The sequence below is a fragment of the Tauraco erythrolophus genome, chromosome 6 (genome assembly GCF_009769465.1).
Source record: "Tauraco erythrolophus isolate bTauEry1 chromosome 6, bTauEry1.pri, whole genome shotgun sequence".
NCBI classification, from domain to species: domain Eukaryota; kingdom Metazoa; phylum Chordata; class Aves; order Musophagiformes; family Musophagidae; genus Tauraco; species Tauraco erythrolophus.
This window is the reverse complement of record NC_141470.1, coordinates 48676625-48691476: the sequence shown is the minus strand read 5'-3', so window position 1 is coordinate 48691476 and position 14852 is coordinate 48676625. Positions and strand designations below refer to the sequence as shown.

General features: G+C 43.6%; 1 protein-coding gene across 7 annotated transcripts in view; it reads right to left on the bottom strand.

The window, feature by feature from the left end:
* The window catches only part of NRXN3 (neurexin 3), a 1026565-nt gene extending 1015147 nt beyond the window's left edge, over window positions 1–11418 (bottom strand). For all 7 annotated transcript variants that reach the window (XM_086613885.1, XM_086613892.1, XM_086613886.1 and 4 more), the window contains exon 1: window positions 10710–11418. In XM_086613885.1, coding sequence (XP_086470011.1) covers window positions 10710–11418 — 709 coding nt within the window. The remainder of the gene's footprint in view (window positions 1–10709) is intronic.
* Window positions 11419–14852: the final 3434 nt, after the last annotated feature.

The window sequence follows — 14852 nt, the reverse complement described above, 5'->3', positions numbered from 1 at the left end:
CGGGTCCAGCTACATTGCAAACTACTTAGGTTCAATGCAACACGCTAAAAAGCTAAAGACCACACTGCTGACAATCCCAACCTCTCAAATCAGCAGCTCTGGTTCCCCTTTAATATATGCAGCCTTGCTACCTTCACTGTCGCTGTTCAGAGACTGCACTGTTCAATGATCCTGGCACATCTGAGAAGTCTAATGGGGACTGTCCTGTCCACCCAAGTCCTGTCCACCCAAGATAATTTCTTGGGCGCCTCCTTTAGTGGAGTTCTTGACAAACAGCAGTACCTACAGATCTGTCACTTCCAATGAACTGAAATGATAACTGCTTCATGCCACTCTTTCCTCCTGGGAGGTTTCAAAGGGCATCATCGATCTGACTCATCGCTGTACCTGTTCTCCAGGCTCCACTTGCTGTCTGTGAGCTGGAAATCTGTTCTCCTCTCTGGTCAAGTCTAACATATGCTTAGGTGTCCTTTTGCCTCCACTGCTGGGCCTAACAGTTCCCACAGTCATAGCACAGTGGAATTAAGTCCATGGGTTTTCATTAGAGCTTTTTAGTCAGTGTGGGAGCATATGCCCCTTCCCTAAAATACTTAAAACGTTTTTGTGGTATATTGCAGCTCATCAGTAGTAGATCCATATAAGGCACAATAACATCAGTAAGATTTAAAATAAGCTAGAAATATTTGTGCAATTAAAATAGATTACATTTTAAACAAAATCAGAATCCAGAAATTCTACAAAATAAAAATATATCACTTTTCCTGAAGACTGTCAACAAAATCAGTATATTTTTCTAAATATTTTGATTTGAATGAAACCACCCTTTCTCACAAAGAAAACATTTCCAAGCTGTCTTATTCTAATGCGTCTTAGCTGGTCAAAACATTGCTTCACACATCTTTTATTTGAACATGCCACAAGATAGGGCAGTCAAAAAACAGACTGCCTTACAGATACATTTATGTGTAAAATATGAAGTAGAGATAAAAGTGTATAGAAATATAGGTCTCATATCTGTTCAAAACCAGCAGGTTTGGGAATTTGTTGTAGATGTGTTCATTGCTGCAGTTGAGACACAGCTAAACATTTCAGCTTAAGTAAAGAAGGAAAATAGAGAATTTAGGAGAAGATGGCTAAGCCAGTAACCTAAATTACAATTTGATCATTGGAGCCCTAACTTTTTTTTTATTTTCAATTAAGGCGAAAAAAAAAAAAAAATCAGATCTCGAGCAGCACAGTGCCCACTAGAGGAACTCTAAAGAAAGAGGATTTTGCCATTTTCTGCAGCATCCAATGTTTTCTCAGAGGGTCTTCTAAACAATAATAAAGCTATAACCATACCACTCTCATCATATGACTACCTTCCAAGCTTCCATGATCACACAGCTACCAGTACGTGAGCTGGTAATTTTCAGCTAGATGCGCCTGTATGAATTGCATCTCATTTTTGACACTAATATAAACATATCTCTAGCTCTGGTTATCCTGAGACATGTAACAATGCTACTGCTTCACGATGGCAATGTATCCAATCCGTATTTTTTTAATGTTCACTGATCTCCAGTTATTTTCCTTAAAAGACGATGCTATATGAATCACAAGGATCTACACAGATCTTCAATTGCACCAGAGGTCTGGCAGGCATCATGCAGAGCGGTCCCTTTGTGCAGCCCCCTGACTCCTACCTCACTGAGTCCCAGGGCAGCTCTCACAGAAGCCGCAGAGGAAGAGGAAAAAGAAGAAGAAAAAGCTCACAAATTCTGGCTAGTTTCCCAGCTTTTTCTTTTAGGTGGTCCTAGACAAGCAATTTAACCTCTTTTCCTCTTCACAAACCTCACCTTTTTCTTTTTTCCCTTCTTTTTTTTAACAGTATTTTACTAAAGAATGATTCCATACACTTCTTCCTCATTTAAAAAAATTCTTTGGGGAGTATATGCAATATATTTTCGGCCACATAATGAAAGAAGCTTAAGGAATTTAGCTGCAAACGCCACTGAGCTATGAAATTCACAGATCACAACACGAGCTGCTCTCATCTCTGCTAGTCATCTCTGACTCAACTATGGTTTCTGACCAGCTTCAGTGGACAAACCTGCCTTTAGCTCCAAGGATTTCTCCTATACCACCTTGAGGAGAAAGGTACTGAGAGGCACTCTGACTCTGAACACCAAGCTGGCAGGATGGAAGTAGCAGGAGACACCAGAAAATCAAACACATGCCTGTGGAGATACACCAGAGGTTTGGAAAACTCAGTGTCATTTTTCTCAAGTACTAAGGCAACCAACTGAGAAGAAATGAAAATCTGCCCAAGAGACTACATAGTCCAAGAAAGGCTTCTGAATAAACACAGCAGCCAAGCAAACTGTGGGGCCTGCCAGCAGCCCTAGGGATTGAAGACTGGTTTTAACCTACAGCTCGAATTTCTACATCTACCGATGAACTGCTTCTTCCTCGCTGATAAAGGTCTCTGTCAAATACTCAGAGCCAAACCTGGTCCATTATATTCACTCAGGTTACTTTACTGGTCAAATTCCAGAAGTAAGTGGAGGAAGACCACACCTCAGAGCAAAATCCTGAGAGCCAACTACCCCTTTCCTTCTTGGCCCACATTGCAAACTGCAGAGCAGCTACAAGTACACCTGCTGTATCTATTGAGCAGTTAGAGTTGTGTTGACGAGAGTTGACAGGAAAAGAGAGAAGATTTCACCTACCCTTTCAGTGCCTTAGAATCACAAAACATTTGCCAGCTTTGGGCTAATTAAACACTCAAAACGAGCCCAACGGGCTTTCTTCTCTGCTGTCCTGCTTTTTATGCATTAATTCATACAGGAACAGAGGAAGTGCAAACTCTGCCATTCTGCTCTGGTGGCCTTTTATACTCTCTTTGCTTTCCCTGACAGCACAAGGTCGAGGTGAGTCTCAAGCATGGAAGGTGAAAGGGACAGGCTGGACCCGGCCGCCACAGCAGGCAGAGTGCCAACGTGGACAGGTAGGCAGAGGTGGGTCACTGCACATGGAAAAGTATCTGATCAGTGTCTGAGGTGCACGACAGAGGGCATTTGGGGGAAGTCAGTGGAGCACACAGGACAGATACAAAAGAAAACAGTCAAAAGCTCTCCTTCTCCCATTGCTCCTATCAGTACCCTGCAGTGCAGCATCTGCTCCATGTCACCCAACAGGGAAGAGCCTACACTGCTGCTTGGGCTCTGTCTTTACCAGCACAACTGCAGCCTGGCCTGGGAAGGGCCCAAGTACTCCTTGTGTGACACTGCACAAAGTGGAAGGAAACTGGGAGATTTCATAGAATCATGGAACAGTTAGAAGGAACCTTAAAGATCATCTAGTTCCAATCCCCCTGCCATGGGCAGGGACACCTTCCCCTAGACCAGGTTGCTCAAAGCCTCATCCAACTTAGCCTTGAACACTTCCAGGGATGGGGCATCCGTAGCTTATCTGGACAACCTGTTCCAGTGCCTCACCACCCTTGGAGTGAAGAATTTCCTCCTCATATCTATCTAAATGTCAATTCAGTTTGAATTTCAATTCCAGTTGAAAATAAAGATGAGGAATGCTCCTCAAAGATGGCCACTTAACAAGGAAAGACACCTTAATTTCTAACTGCAAGTCTAGCTGGAAAACTGACAATCAAACCAGATCATCCTACCGGGTGCTCATGAATTGTCATCATTTACCTGTCCTGCTAAGATAGCTATACATCTCTATCACTGTCATACAGAAACATATGAAATTCTTAATATCTAGAGTACAGGAAGCCCCATCGGCTTTCAGATATGGAAACTGAGACACAGAGGATAACCAGGCACACATCCCCTGCAAAGGAAGGTCAGTCAATTCAATCTTGAGTTCTTTAGTCTGCCAGCAAATCACCCCGGGGACGAAGGAAGCCTGTAGCAGAAATGGAAACCAGTCTCTCAGGTGCTAACACTCTTACAATCGGACCATCCAAGTTCCGCTATCCCAGTCCACTTTCTTTACACATAACACCTTGGTGTTCTCTAAGGATAATGAGGTGAGCAAGCGTACATGCAGGAAGGGCCTGGACAGCTGAAATGACATGACCGGCAATGCTTTTGGCAACACAGAATGCGAATCCAGTGTACACAGGTCCCAGGCCCGTTTCAGAGCAAACACATTCAAATACAAACCAGTTCTGCTTCGTGCAGTACGTGACATCTACAGTCCTCCCTACATCCCCATATCTACCTCTCTCAGCCCTTAGGCTGTTTCGCACCCAGCTGTCAGCTCCTGGACCTGTTCACAGATGGAGGAAGGGTAAATGCTTTGCTTTGCAGCGTAGGCTTACAATGGCAGTGAGTCTGTCTGCAATGAAGGATTGTGGGAGAGACACACACATACACCCAAAAGCCTCATTGCTGTCCCTGGACAGCAATAACATGGCAGTTGCCTTGTTTTCTACAGGGAGAGAAAGAAGTTTTACGATGCATCAAGTTGAAAGTGGGTCAGCAAAGGAGTAAGAAGTAAGGTGAAATCAGAAGTTGGCCCAGGACAGGTGGCCATTCTACTATTTCATCACATGGATTACCATCTTCTTCCACACGCGGGAGGCATTCAGTGCTGAGGTCAATGTGCAGAGGATCATCTTCTCTTAGTAGTGCCAGAGTTTACCAGACAGACGGGCTTCTCCTCCAGTTCTTTCCCTGTAGCTTTGTCGCGCCGTTTCCAGCATTCTCAAGGTAGCTGGGAGGACTATTTCCCTCCATTTTCCACCAAAACTTAACAAAAATTACCCTGTGGCAAATGACCTGCACACCTCCATCCTGGAACAAGGATGAAAGCAAGGCTACAGCATGTGCTGTCTTGCTTGGGGCTATATTTATTGCTGATTGACCTCCATGACAGGCTGCCTAGCTCAGCAGAAGCCTGGACAGTAATAATAGATCAACTCTTTTTTTCTTTTTTCTCTCTCTTTTTTTTTTTTTTTTTAGGGCAAAACCAAAGAAATATAAAGCTTCATTCTGAAATCAAACTATCTCCTGACCATAAACTGGAAAGAGAAATTTCTGGCTCTGCTTACTTTCATAATTATTATTAGTTAGTTTTATTTAAATTGTTATTTAGTAGTGCTTGAAAAGTCCAGTTTAGATCCTAGCTGTGCAGCTTTGGGGCAGAGGAGCCAGCAGGCTGGTCTGTGGGCTCATAGAGGAAGCTGGTATCCAGACTCCAGCCCGATTTAGTCCTCCAGAAGCTCACTCAACCCATTCAAATCTAGTTTTTGCGAGAGCCAAGAACTGTTCGCTTATACTATCAGGCAGGTAAAACCAAGATGGAACAGCTGCTGTAAATAGCTTCAGTGAACTAGGGCTTACTCTTATAACGTAACATTTTCGTCTTGTTTTTTCTTCCCCGAGTCCCACCTCCTTCTTGCCTACAAATTATTCTCACTCTTTACTAGTTCCACCTCACACCAAGTGGCAATCTCCTTTGTATCCGACCACAATTTGCTTCATCCCAGCAGAGGAGATGTGCAAGCTTTGCCTTGACTGAGGGCTATAACTTGTCTGTTGCCTGAGGGCTGCAGCTGATCTGCAATCAAGCAGAAAAGGATTGTAGCCTCATGGTCATCTATAATACAGAAGAGTGAAACAAGAAGAATATAGCTGTCAGCATGTATTGCAGCTAGAATCAATGGCACTCTCCATACAGGGGCTTGGAATCTCCCTGTGCCTCCCCTGCACTGAAAGCAGGAGAGGGTATGAGACGAATCCATCTAGGTCTGGAGCTGCAGACAGTCCATGCTTAATGAGGGAAGGTGGGTCCTAGGCCATTTCTGTGAAGGGGTGTGTGAGATCTAAATTGAAATTCTGCGGCTCCTGCTCAGTTTTAATATTTAAGAATAACAAATGGTGCTTAAACTGCACTTTAGAGTTTAAAAAAAAAATAGAAAAATTAGTTAATACCTTAACACATCATCTTTCTCTGGTGCCCATCTGGCAATGCATCAAAAAATTAAAACCAAACTGGAAAAAAACTACTGTTTTCAATAGAACCAAAGAAACATAAACCAGGAAGAATGAGCAAGAGAAAGAGATGTAAAAAAACCAAATTGCTGCAAAACTAAGTCACAAGCAGAGTTCTTACCAGCTTTTGCCCAATGGCCAGAGTTCGGACATTAGAAGTGACATAAAATAGCAGATTTGCCTCTTGAAATATTTACTCCACAGTCCTTGGAGACCATCAATTCTAGAGTTTTGTAGTGGTAAGTGAAGATCTGGGCCCCACAAAGCATGTCCCAGAAGTGCCTGCTGTCCTCTAGAACAGCAGAGCACAGGACCAAGGGAGGGTCTGCAGCTGTTTATTGCTGGTGAATGCAACACCAACCAATTTATATTCATCTATCAAGGAATATGCAAGTGGAAGCAAATATTATGGTCGTGTTCATTTGTTTCTGATTACAAAATGTATGTAAATGTATATGCAAATTAAGTGTACCCATCAGGCTCATGGCAAAGTGCCAAATTATCCCTTAGCATTACAAAGTTTGGTGTGGCTGGCAAGGAGATACAGTGACTGCAAGCGAGGCTAGGCAGTCCTTTTAGGTGCAGTCAAAACTGGGCTGCTCTGAAGGTGCAGGAGGAGGATAAATCCTGCAGTAACTTGTCGCTTTAAACGAAGCCGAGGGGCTACAGAAAAATCTGTTCCCGCTGCAGTTAAAAGTGCGATAATTACAGAGCAACCCGCTCCTCTGTCATTCAGCAGGCAGCATCCCCAGGAAATCTTGCTCTCTAATCAAGGGAAGAGGTGCAATCAGGCCCCTATTCAGGCTTCGTTTAGAAACAGCCCCTGCAGGCAATACAAAGGCTTCAGCATGGTGCTTTGTGAAGCTGGTGATCACATCACCGTCTTGGTTCTGCAACTACAACCAGAGTTAATGTCATTTCTAAGCACACCTTCTGTTCACCTTCCCTCACAAAGTCCAGAAGGGGCCTAGGGAGAGGGGTGAGGTCTTGGGCCAACATACTCTTGTACATACAGTGTTGCACTCACACTGTCCATGTTAGCAAACTCACTCTCTATACGGTGATGCCAGGGGAAGAGAGGATTTATTGCAGGCTAAGGAAGACAGCGTGATCCTGAACGAGCAGATATGAACATGCTCATCTGGCTGCTACAGCAGCACTGTTTTCAAAATTTGTGTGGGGAAGGTTTTGGGTTTGTTTTTTTCCCAGTGACATAAATGTATCTGTGCTGCTCAAATTCTACAGGAACCTCATTCTCTTGGCAGCAGCCTGATCCCACAGAGACTGATGAGGTTTATTAGAGGGGAAGGTGTGTCTGACTTCAGCTTTCTTGTCTAATGTCACCACTGCCCAGAAACATACAAATTAATTGCTACTCAAATCAGCCATCCTTTGTACCCTACAGAGCTGTCAGGTTCAATGAACCAGTTTACTCCAACTGCAATAAAAATAGTATCACATTTTATTCAAAACAGCCAAAGTTTCCAAAGCGTGCACGCATTTGCACTCCCGCTGTACACACCCAGATATAGAAATTGTACTTCTCATTAACCAGCAATGACCAGCTCAGCTACCCATCTGGGCAAGTAGCTACCATGACATACACAATCCTGGTAACTCTGGGTGCACGTTAAGTACCAAAAATCTTTCTGCACATCGGGGCACTTTCTGGATGGGATTTAGAATTTTGTCTCAGTATGGAATGGTGTCCTCTGCTGAGGTTGACCATAACTGGAATTGCACTTTACGTTACAGTAACCCCTAATATTGTAAATGGAGCTTCATTCCGTCACACCACAGCTCAGCAGGTTCCACTTTCTATTTATTTCTTATTTCTCTGGCCACAGAATAAATGAGTTTGCTGTGGTTTTACCATCTGCAGACATAGGCATCAGTCAATAGCCAAGTAATGGCCTGGACACTGTCAAGAGAACTCATTATTAAAAAGGTACATATTGCATTTAGCTGTTCAAACAGATGTTGTTATTGATTGGATCCCATCAGTTCCCAGTAAAAGAGCCAACTCCGGTGACGAAATGAAAATAGGCACACAGACTACAGACTAGTAAATACTGTAATGGAGTTAAGGATCCCCCCAAAAGAGAGCTGCTGGTATCTAGTTGAAATAGCATGTCTTTTTCAAAAACGAGACTGGGAATAAAATAACCATGTTACTTCTGCAAATATCCAGAGGCAGAATAAGGAAACAAAACAAAACAAAGGGAACATTTCTGACAAAAAAAAAAAACAACCAAAAACAACAACATTTCAATCTCTTGGGAAAAAAGCAAACAAAGAAAATACAAGTTGGTTAATGGCCAATCAAGCCACAGGCTGGAAGAGCGTGCATCCAGTCCTGCTGTTCCTAACACATCCTTCTGTTCATCAGTGGAGGTTCTGCCACGCTCACAGAATTGAAAGAGAGCATCTTTACAGTTTTCTAAGATTTTCGAAGTCAGATGAAAAGGTAGGTATACTTAACTTGGTTCCTGTTTTGTTGCCTTGCCACTTTTCTTTGTCTGCTTGTTTCCCCTTACTAAACAGCTTTTCTTCTGTTTTTCTCCTTCTTCCCACAATGTGCACAGACACTAAAATTTTTGGGTGACAGCATTTAACACATAGAAATCACCACTGCTGCAGCATAAAGGAGGCAGAAAACAAGGCTGATCAAAAAATTCTGAAATAAACCAAATATACATCATGAAGTAATACATGAGAAAACTGAAGAACCAGACAAGGTATTGATGGACTGGGGAAATCTCTATATTTGTTCCCTTGGAAAAGTCCTCTGCAGAGCATCTTATGTGTGAGTGAACAGACCACAGCTAACAGTGAGTTAAAAATGTTTATTAAAAAAGGTACATCGTGACAAACTTCTTTGCTCACCCTTAATAGAAGGTTGGGCTGGAAACTGATGAATCACTATAGGAAACAAACAGCAATGGTGACGCATGGCTTCAAAAGGTAACAATAGCACTGCTTGATCCATGATGTCTCCCACAGAAATATCCCTGGCTTCATCAGAAGATGTATTTCATCTTGCTGCACCCACCCAGGAAACGCAGAAATTCCACCACCCAAGCCCTGGTTAGAGCTCTCCCAATTGCACCGCAGGTACATAGAAGCGTTGCTCACTTACGGTAGTTTAAGGAGGCTTATAGCTTCATGTTTCGGGGTCCACGCACCTGTGCGGCTCTTGTAATCTTCCACCACCCACAGCTGGCATTTAGACATGAGGTGTATTTGTTCTGTAAGTGTATGAGGATCAGGCCCAGTAGCCCAGCTACTGAAGTGCTTGGTCACACCCAGTAGTTTCTCCAGCTCCACATAATTCATGGTTCAAGCACAGACAATAGTTCTGACTCATTATTAGTTTGGACCTGATGGGTGTGGAGCAAATAGCCAGGAAGAATTCTGGTGTTCAGCCCTTCACAGGCTCACACCTCCTATCTAATTGTCATGTACTGTACTGTAATATTTGGATATAAAGCGAAATTTTCTGTTATCATTAATAGCACCTTAAAATTAATGCACATATGGATGTCATGTTTATTTTACAAACCCTCCCATTCTATAAAAACACTCTTGCTTCTCCATCTATACTGCAAATGTAGAGCTGTATTTACATAGTATTTCTGTAGGCCTTATGCTTACATATCAACCGTATAGAGACTTCATTCTCAGCACTTCTCACATTCTACATAGTAAATTTCAGTTAATCTATTTTCATTGCCAAAAGAAGTAAACAAATGCTAGTTGTGATAAGTAATGTATTAATGCAAGAATTTCAATTTTGACAAAATTTCAGTGTTTTCTTTTCCTTGAGATTAAACACTTCTTGCCCAAGTTTCGTCTTTGGCTTAAGCTCAAACTGTTGTGTTTAAACCCAAATGTCATAAAAAATGTTGAAATGAGATTCTCAAATTCACACTTGGATTTCCAGTTGACTTAAGTAAGTCTCTTGCACACACAGTTAATTACCATCACACTGCTGAAGACCCAGGAAAGAAAGCCTGAAATACACTTCATCACATGGTTTGCACGACTTTAAACTTCTGGTCTCAAATTTTTAAAAATAGTATGAAACCATGTGGAAACACTCAAATCCCCCTTCCCTTTGCAGTACTAACAAAGATTGTTCAGCAGGTCCCAAGGCAATTTAATCAAGGATGCTAAAACAATCAAGGTGCCACTCAGCGATTAGTATGCAAGCAATTAAGAGGGAGCATAGCATGGGACTTCCAGACTAGCAACAGCTAACACCAAAGATGGCCTAACTTCTGCAATGTTAGCCATACACACACGGCTCCCATTTACTGACACTTCACTCAGTTTTCAGGGACACAGGGTCATGGAATTCACCCAGATAGCTAAGATAAATTCTTACTATCGCTGCTTTTACCAACACCACCATAGGGTACTTCTGTATTTACCAATTTATGTTATGTTCTCAAATTTTATTAATAAGTTGCTGATGAAAATCTGCCCCTACTACAAATTCAGCCTCCTTACGAAAAGCACTTTTCACAATTTTTCATGCTCTCCATCTACTCCCATTTCATTACTTCCAGCTGGAAAAAGAATGGTGGAACTTTAATTCCTCTGATAGCCACCAGCAGGGACAAGAGCTCAGTCGTAACCCTGCTAAGTGACAAATTAACTCTTTGGATTGTGTAAAGATCAATGGAAAGCAGGGAAGTATTCTCTTACCTTCAGAACACAGCTTGCCAGCATATCCAGTAGCTGAGCAGTCACAGTGTGGCTCACCATCCAGAAGGAAGCAAGTGCCACCATTTTCACAGGGGTTTTCTGCACAGAGCCCTTCCATTTCCAGTCGGACCCCTTGACTGCCCAGAAGCTGCGGCTCAGAGTTGCCGTATTTCAGATCCAGGATAAATCCTTGAAACGGAGGCTCACTCAGAACACCATCAAGGGTCAAGGCAGCAGGACGGATGTCCAATGGGACTCCACCAACAAAAAGGTCACTGACAATATTCATATACTGGCGTTGTGGACGCACCTCACCCGGCTTGGCTTCACCATCCAGCACTAGCACCGTCCGAAGGTGGTTGCGGCTGATCATGAGGAAGTGCCAGTTGCTGTCGTTGACCTGCTTGTCTGTGATAACCGTAGTCTCCGCACAGTCCACACTGAACTGGAGCTGGATGCGCCCATCAACAAGGGACAGACAGAGGAAGTCACAGACACCACCATCATCAAAGTAGAGGAGCAGTCCAGCAGAGACATTGGTCTTGAACTGGAAGCTGAGTTCGCTCCTAGTGCTGGCATCCCAGCGGAGGTAGCGGGCCCACTGGTTGGGGATGCCCATGAACTCCAGACCCAAACAGAGACCCAGCAAGGAGCCCAGCAGCAAACTCACTTTCAAGGTGAAGTAGACGGAGTGCAGAGTGAAGCCCATTGTTTCAAGAATTTGCTTTTCCCTAGGAGAAAATCAAAAGCCACACTACTGAGAGGAGAACCCTAGCAATCAACACCAAATGTTAAATCCAATGGGAAGAGGAGGAGAGCACAGAGAGCGACAGAGGGAGAGGGAGAGTAAGTGGAAAGTGAGAGAGCAAGTACACGCGACCAAGAGGAAATGTCTCCTCCCCAAGGCAGAATCTCAATTATCCTCTAGGATCCAGAAGCTTTTCTCTCAGAAGTACAAGGTATTTGACTTCTCCAGCCGGTGTACTTTTCTGAAGGGTAAAATAACCCACAGCGGTTTGTTTTGGTAGAACACAAAGGTGACACTGGTCGTTGCAGGGAGGAAGGAAAGGCAGAGCTGAAGTCCAAGCCTCAAATTCTGGTTTCCTAGAAGTGATGACAATACTGACAGAGGTGGCAGTGAGATGGAGGGGAGTGCAAATTCATAAAGCACGTGATCCTCGGGAGCGCAAAAATAAAGTCAATCTTCATGATGCACTGGTGGCTACCCAGCCCATAATTCACTGCTTGACACTCACAGAGCTTGCAGGACCTGTGGGGTCAAGAGAAAAAAAGAAAGGAAAAAGTTAGACCTGCTATTCACCATATCTTTACTATGAAGCTTATTAACATCTTATCCAGTAACTAATTTGTATTTCTTGATACTCTGGCCACTTCTTCACGCGTGCAGTTGGCTATACAGTCCTCCAAAGCAGCAAGGACATCTGTGTCCTCAAAACTAAGAGGACCAAATAGAGAACTCACCAAGTGATCTGCACACATCACAATGCCGAGGAACATAAAAACACAGAAAATTATTTAACTCCTTTGATGGATGCAATCTCATTGACTTCACTGACAGAAATGGTGGTGGAGCTTCATCAGTAACAATTACCTCTCAATGAAAATGCTTAGGGCAAAGACAAGAGTTCCTTAGAGTATGAGAGCTGATACAAGAGAAGGGCAAGAGAAGACATTATCCAAACTTCCCATTCCACTGCTTTCATTATGCTTCCTAGCATGCCAAGTAAGCATTAGAGAAGACAACTCAACTGTCAGCCTGTCATGCAATAGCTGCTTTTACTTTACATGTCTTGCACACTTCAGAGACTCTAACAGGGACCTTTGCAACCTGGGAACATGTGCTACACAAATTATATATGGCAAGTTGCAGCTTAGATGATAGGAAACTTGTAGCTTAGATGATAAGAACTAAGCCCTTAACCACTTACCCTGGTCTAGTGGTTTGGCAAAAAGGCCAAATTCACCCCCAGCTAACAGTGAGTAATTACAACTGCCTTCAGCGAGCAGGAGTTACACCTCTTAACACCGGGATTTAATTCACTTCTGCCTATTTGCATGTGGGTGACTGTATGCCTGGGGTAGGAGGATGTTTTAAGATGACAAGTAAAGAGAGCACAAAGTTAGGCTCATTCTTTGAAAATCCTTCTTAAAAAGAAAGTAAGTTTTCCATTAACACAGGCACTTGTTCACAGAGATGTGTTGGACATAAGAACAGCTCTGGGAATGGCTAACATCAGCACAGATACAAAGCAGGAAAGGAGGTGATGAGACTCAAGGCCTTCAAACTCCCAAAAGCCAGCATGGACACAGATTTCACAAACTGGATCACAAATATTGTGAGACAGTATTTGCTTCAGAAAAACGTTTCGTGCTGTGGACGATGAGAGTTGCTGGGGCTGCTATCGCTCCTAGCAGATGCATTTCGACCCCACCGCCTGCCTTGCTCCGAAGGAGGAGGCCCATAGACACTGCAGAAATGGGAAGCACAGAGAAGTTTCTGTTTGGTAAGGGCAGAAGTTGAGCTGGAGGAGAATCGCTAGGCAATGCAGGGGACAGCTCACATAGTCACAGCCTCTGCCTTACCTGCCCCAGGGACCTGCAGAAGCCATAAGTGTCCAGGGCTGTCAGTCTAGCAAATTTAGCCAGCACAAAAAAGAAGTCACTTGGAAAACAAAATGGATCAATTAAAAGTAAACCCGCAAGTTGGAGAGGAATGTGAGCTTTGAGTGCCCAGTGGAAACCAGGACTGTTCCCTGCAGCTGCCTGACTGAAGCTTTTTAGCTAAACTGCTACAAACACAAATAAAATCAAGTCAAAACCAGAGGGAAGATAATTCCTTTTAATTGTTAACAGCTTGGCTCAGGAGAATGGAAGGAGCAAAACGGAGGTGTTAGGAGAGGCGTAAAATGAAAAAAAAAAAAAATCCAAATGCTCAAATCATCTGTCTTCCCAATAATCATGATGTTAGCTCAGTTCATGGGGTTTTTTGGGGGCTTTGAAAATCAGCTGGGGAAAAAAAAAATGTATGTGGCTCTTGTCCATTTACCTTTCTCCTCTGTGCTCCCTAGTGGCTCCACTAAAATAGCCCATGATTTATGAAGAAGGAGAATAGAGTGAGAAGGATGGAAGAGAGAAAGTGATGACCCAAGCCTGGAATTATTGATGAGATGGGAATAGGAATATAATAATGTGTGTAAATTAGCCAGCGATGTGCTCCCAGCAGCTCACAGGTCCCTGGAATGTTTACCACCACCATAGCAAAATTCACTGCTCCATCAGATAGCCCTGTGCTCAGCCTGAGCTGGGGTGGGAGGCAAGCCCAGGCTGGCACCAACTGCCCACAGAGATCTCACTGCAAAGGGGTTCTTACTGCAGCTTCCGATTCTCCTGGACAGGGTGGGTTGCACCGTCTGCATCAGAAGTAGTCCTCAGCCTTACTATTCTTCTCTCTCTGTTTTAGAAGACTAACTTTGTGAGAACCAGTGAAAGATGCTGTAAATCACAGCAGCAGGTGTGAACACTTTATAGACAACCACAGATGAGATGCACATGCCCAGGTACAACCCAAATGTCTGTCCAAAAGCCTACCAATCTCTCCCAACTCTAGGCTGCTGAAACCCTGTTTTACACACACACAGAAATCTCAGTCTCCATGGGCTGATTCAATCCTTGGGGTATTTCAAAGGCACAGTAAAGGTGGCAGGCTACCGCTGTGGTACAGATTTCTGTAACATCAATACCTGTTCATTAGGCAAGGACAAAGACCACAGTTAACAAGGGAAACCAGGCTGAAATGGTGAAACAGGGTTGACTGAGGGAAGCCAAGGCAATTCCTCTCTATCTGTTCTGATTGAGGGAAGTCAAGTTAGTCCCTCTCTAGCTGTTTTGAAAGAAGACAATGCCAGTTCTGTTTCAGAAGAGGAAGAAGACACAAAATCCATTAAATATAGGTGTCAATTCTGAGTGCTTCGTCGCCTTTTTAGACACTGCAGCTCAGGTTTTGGGACAGCTGCCTGCACCCAGCAGCTAGCACGCTGTGGCCATCTGAGAGTCCTCCAGAGCTCTGTCAGCACCCATCAGTCCTGACCCACGGCACTTCCCGCTATTCCAGTTTTGTGTCTC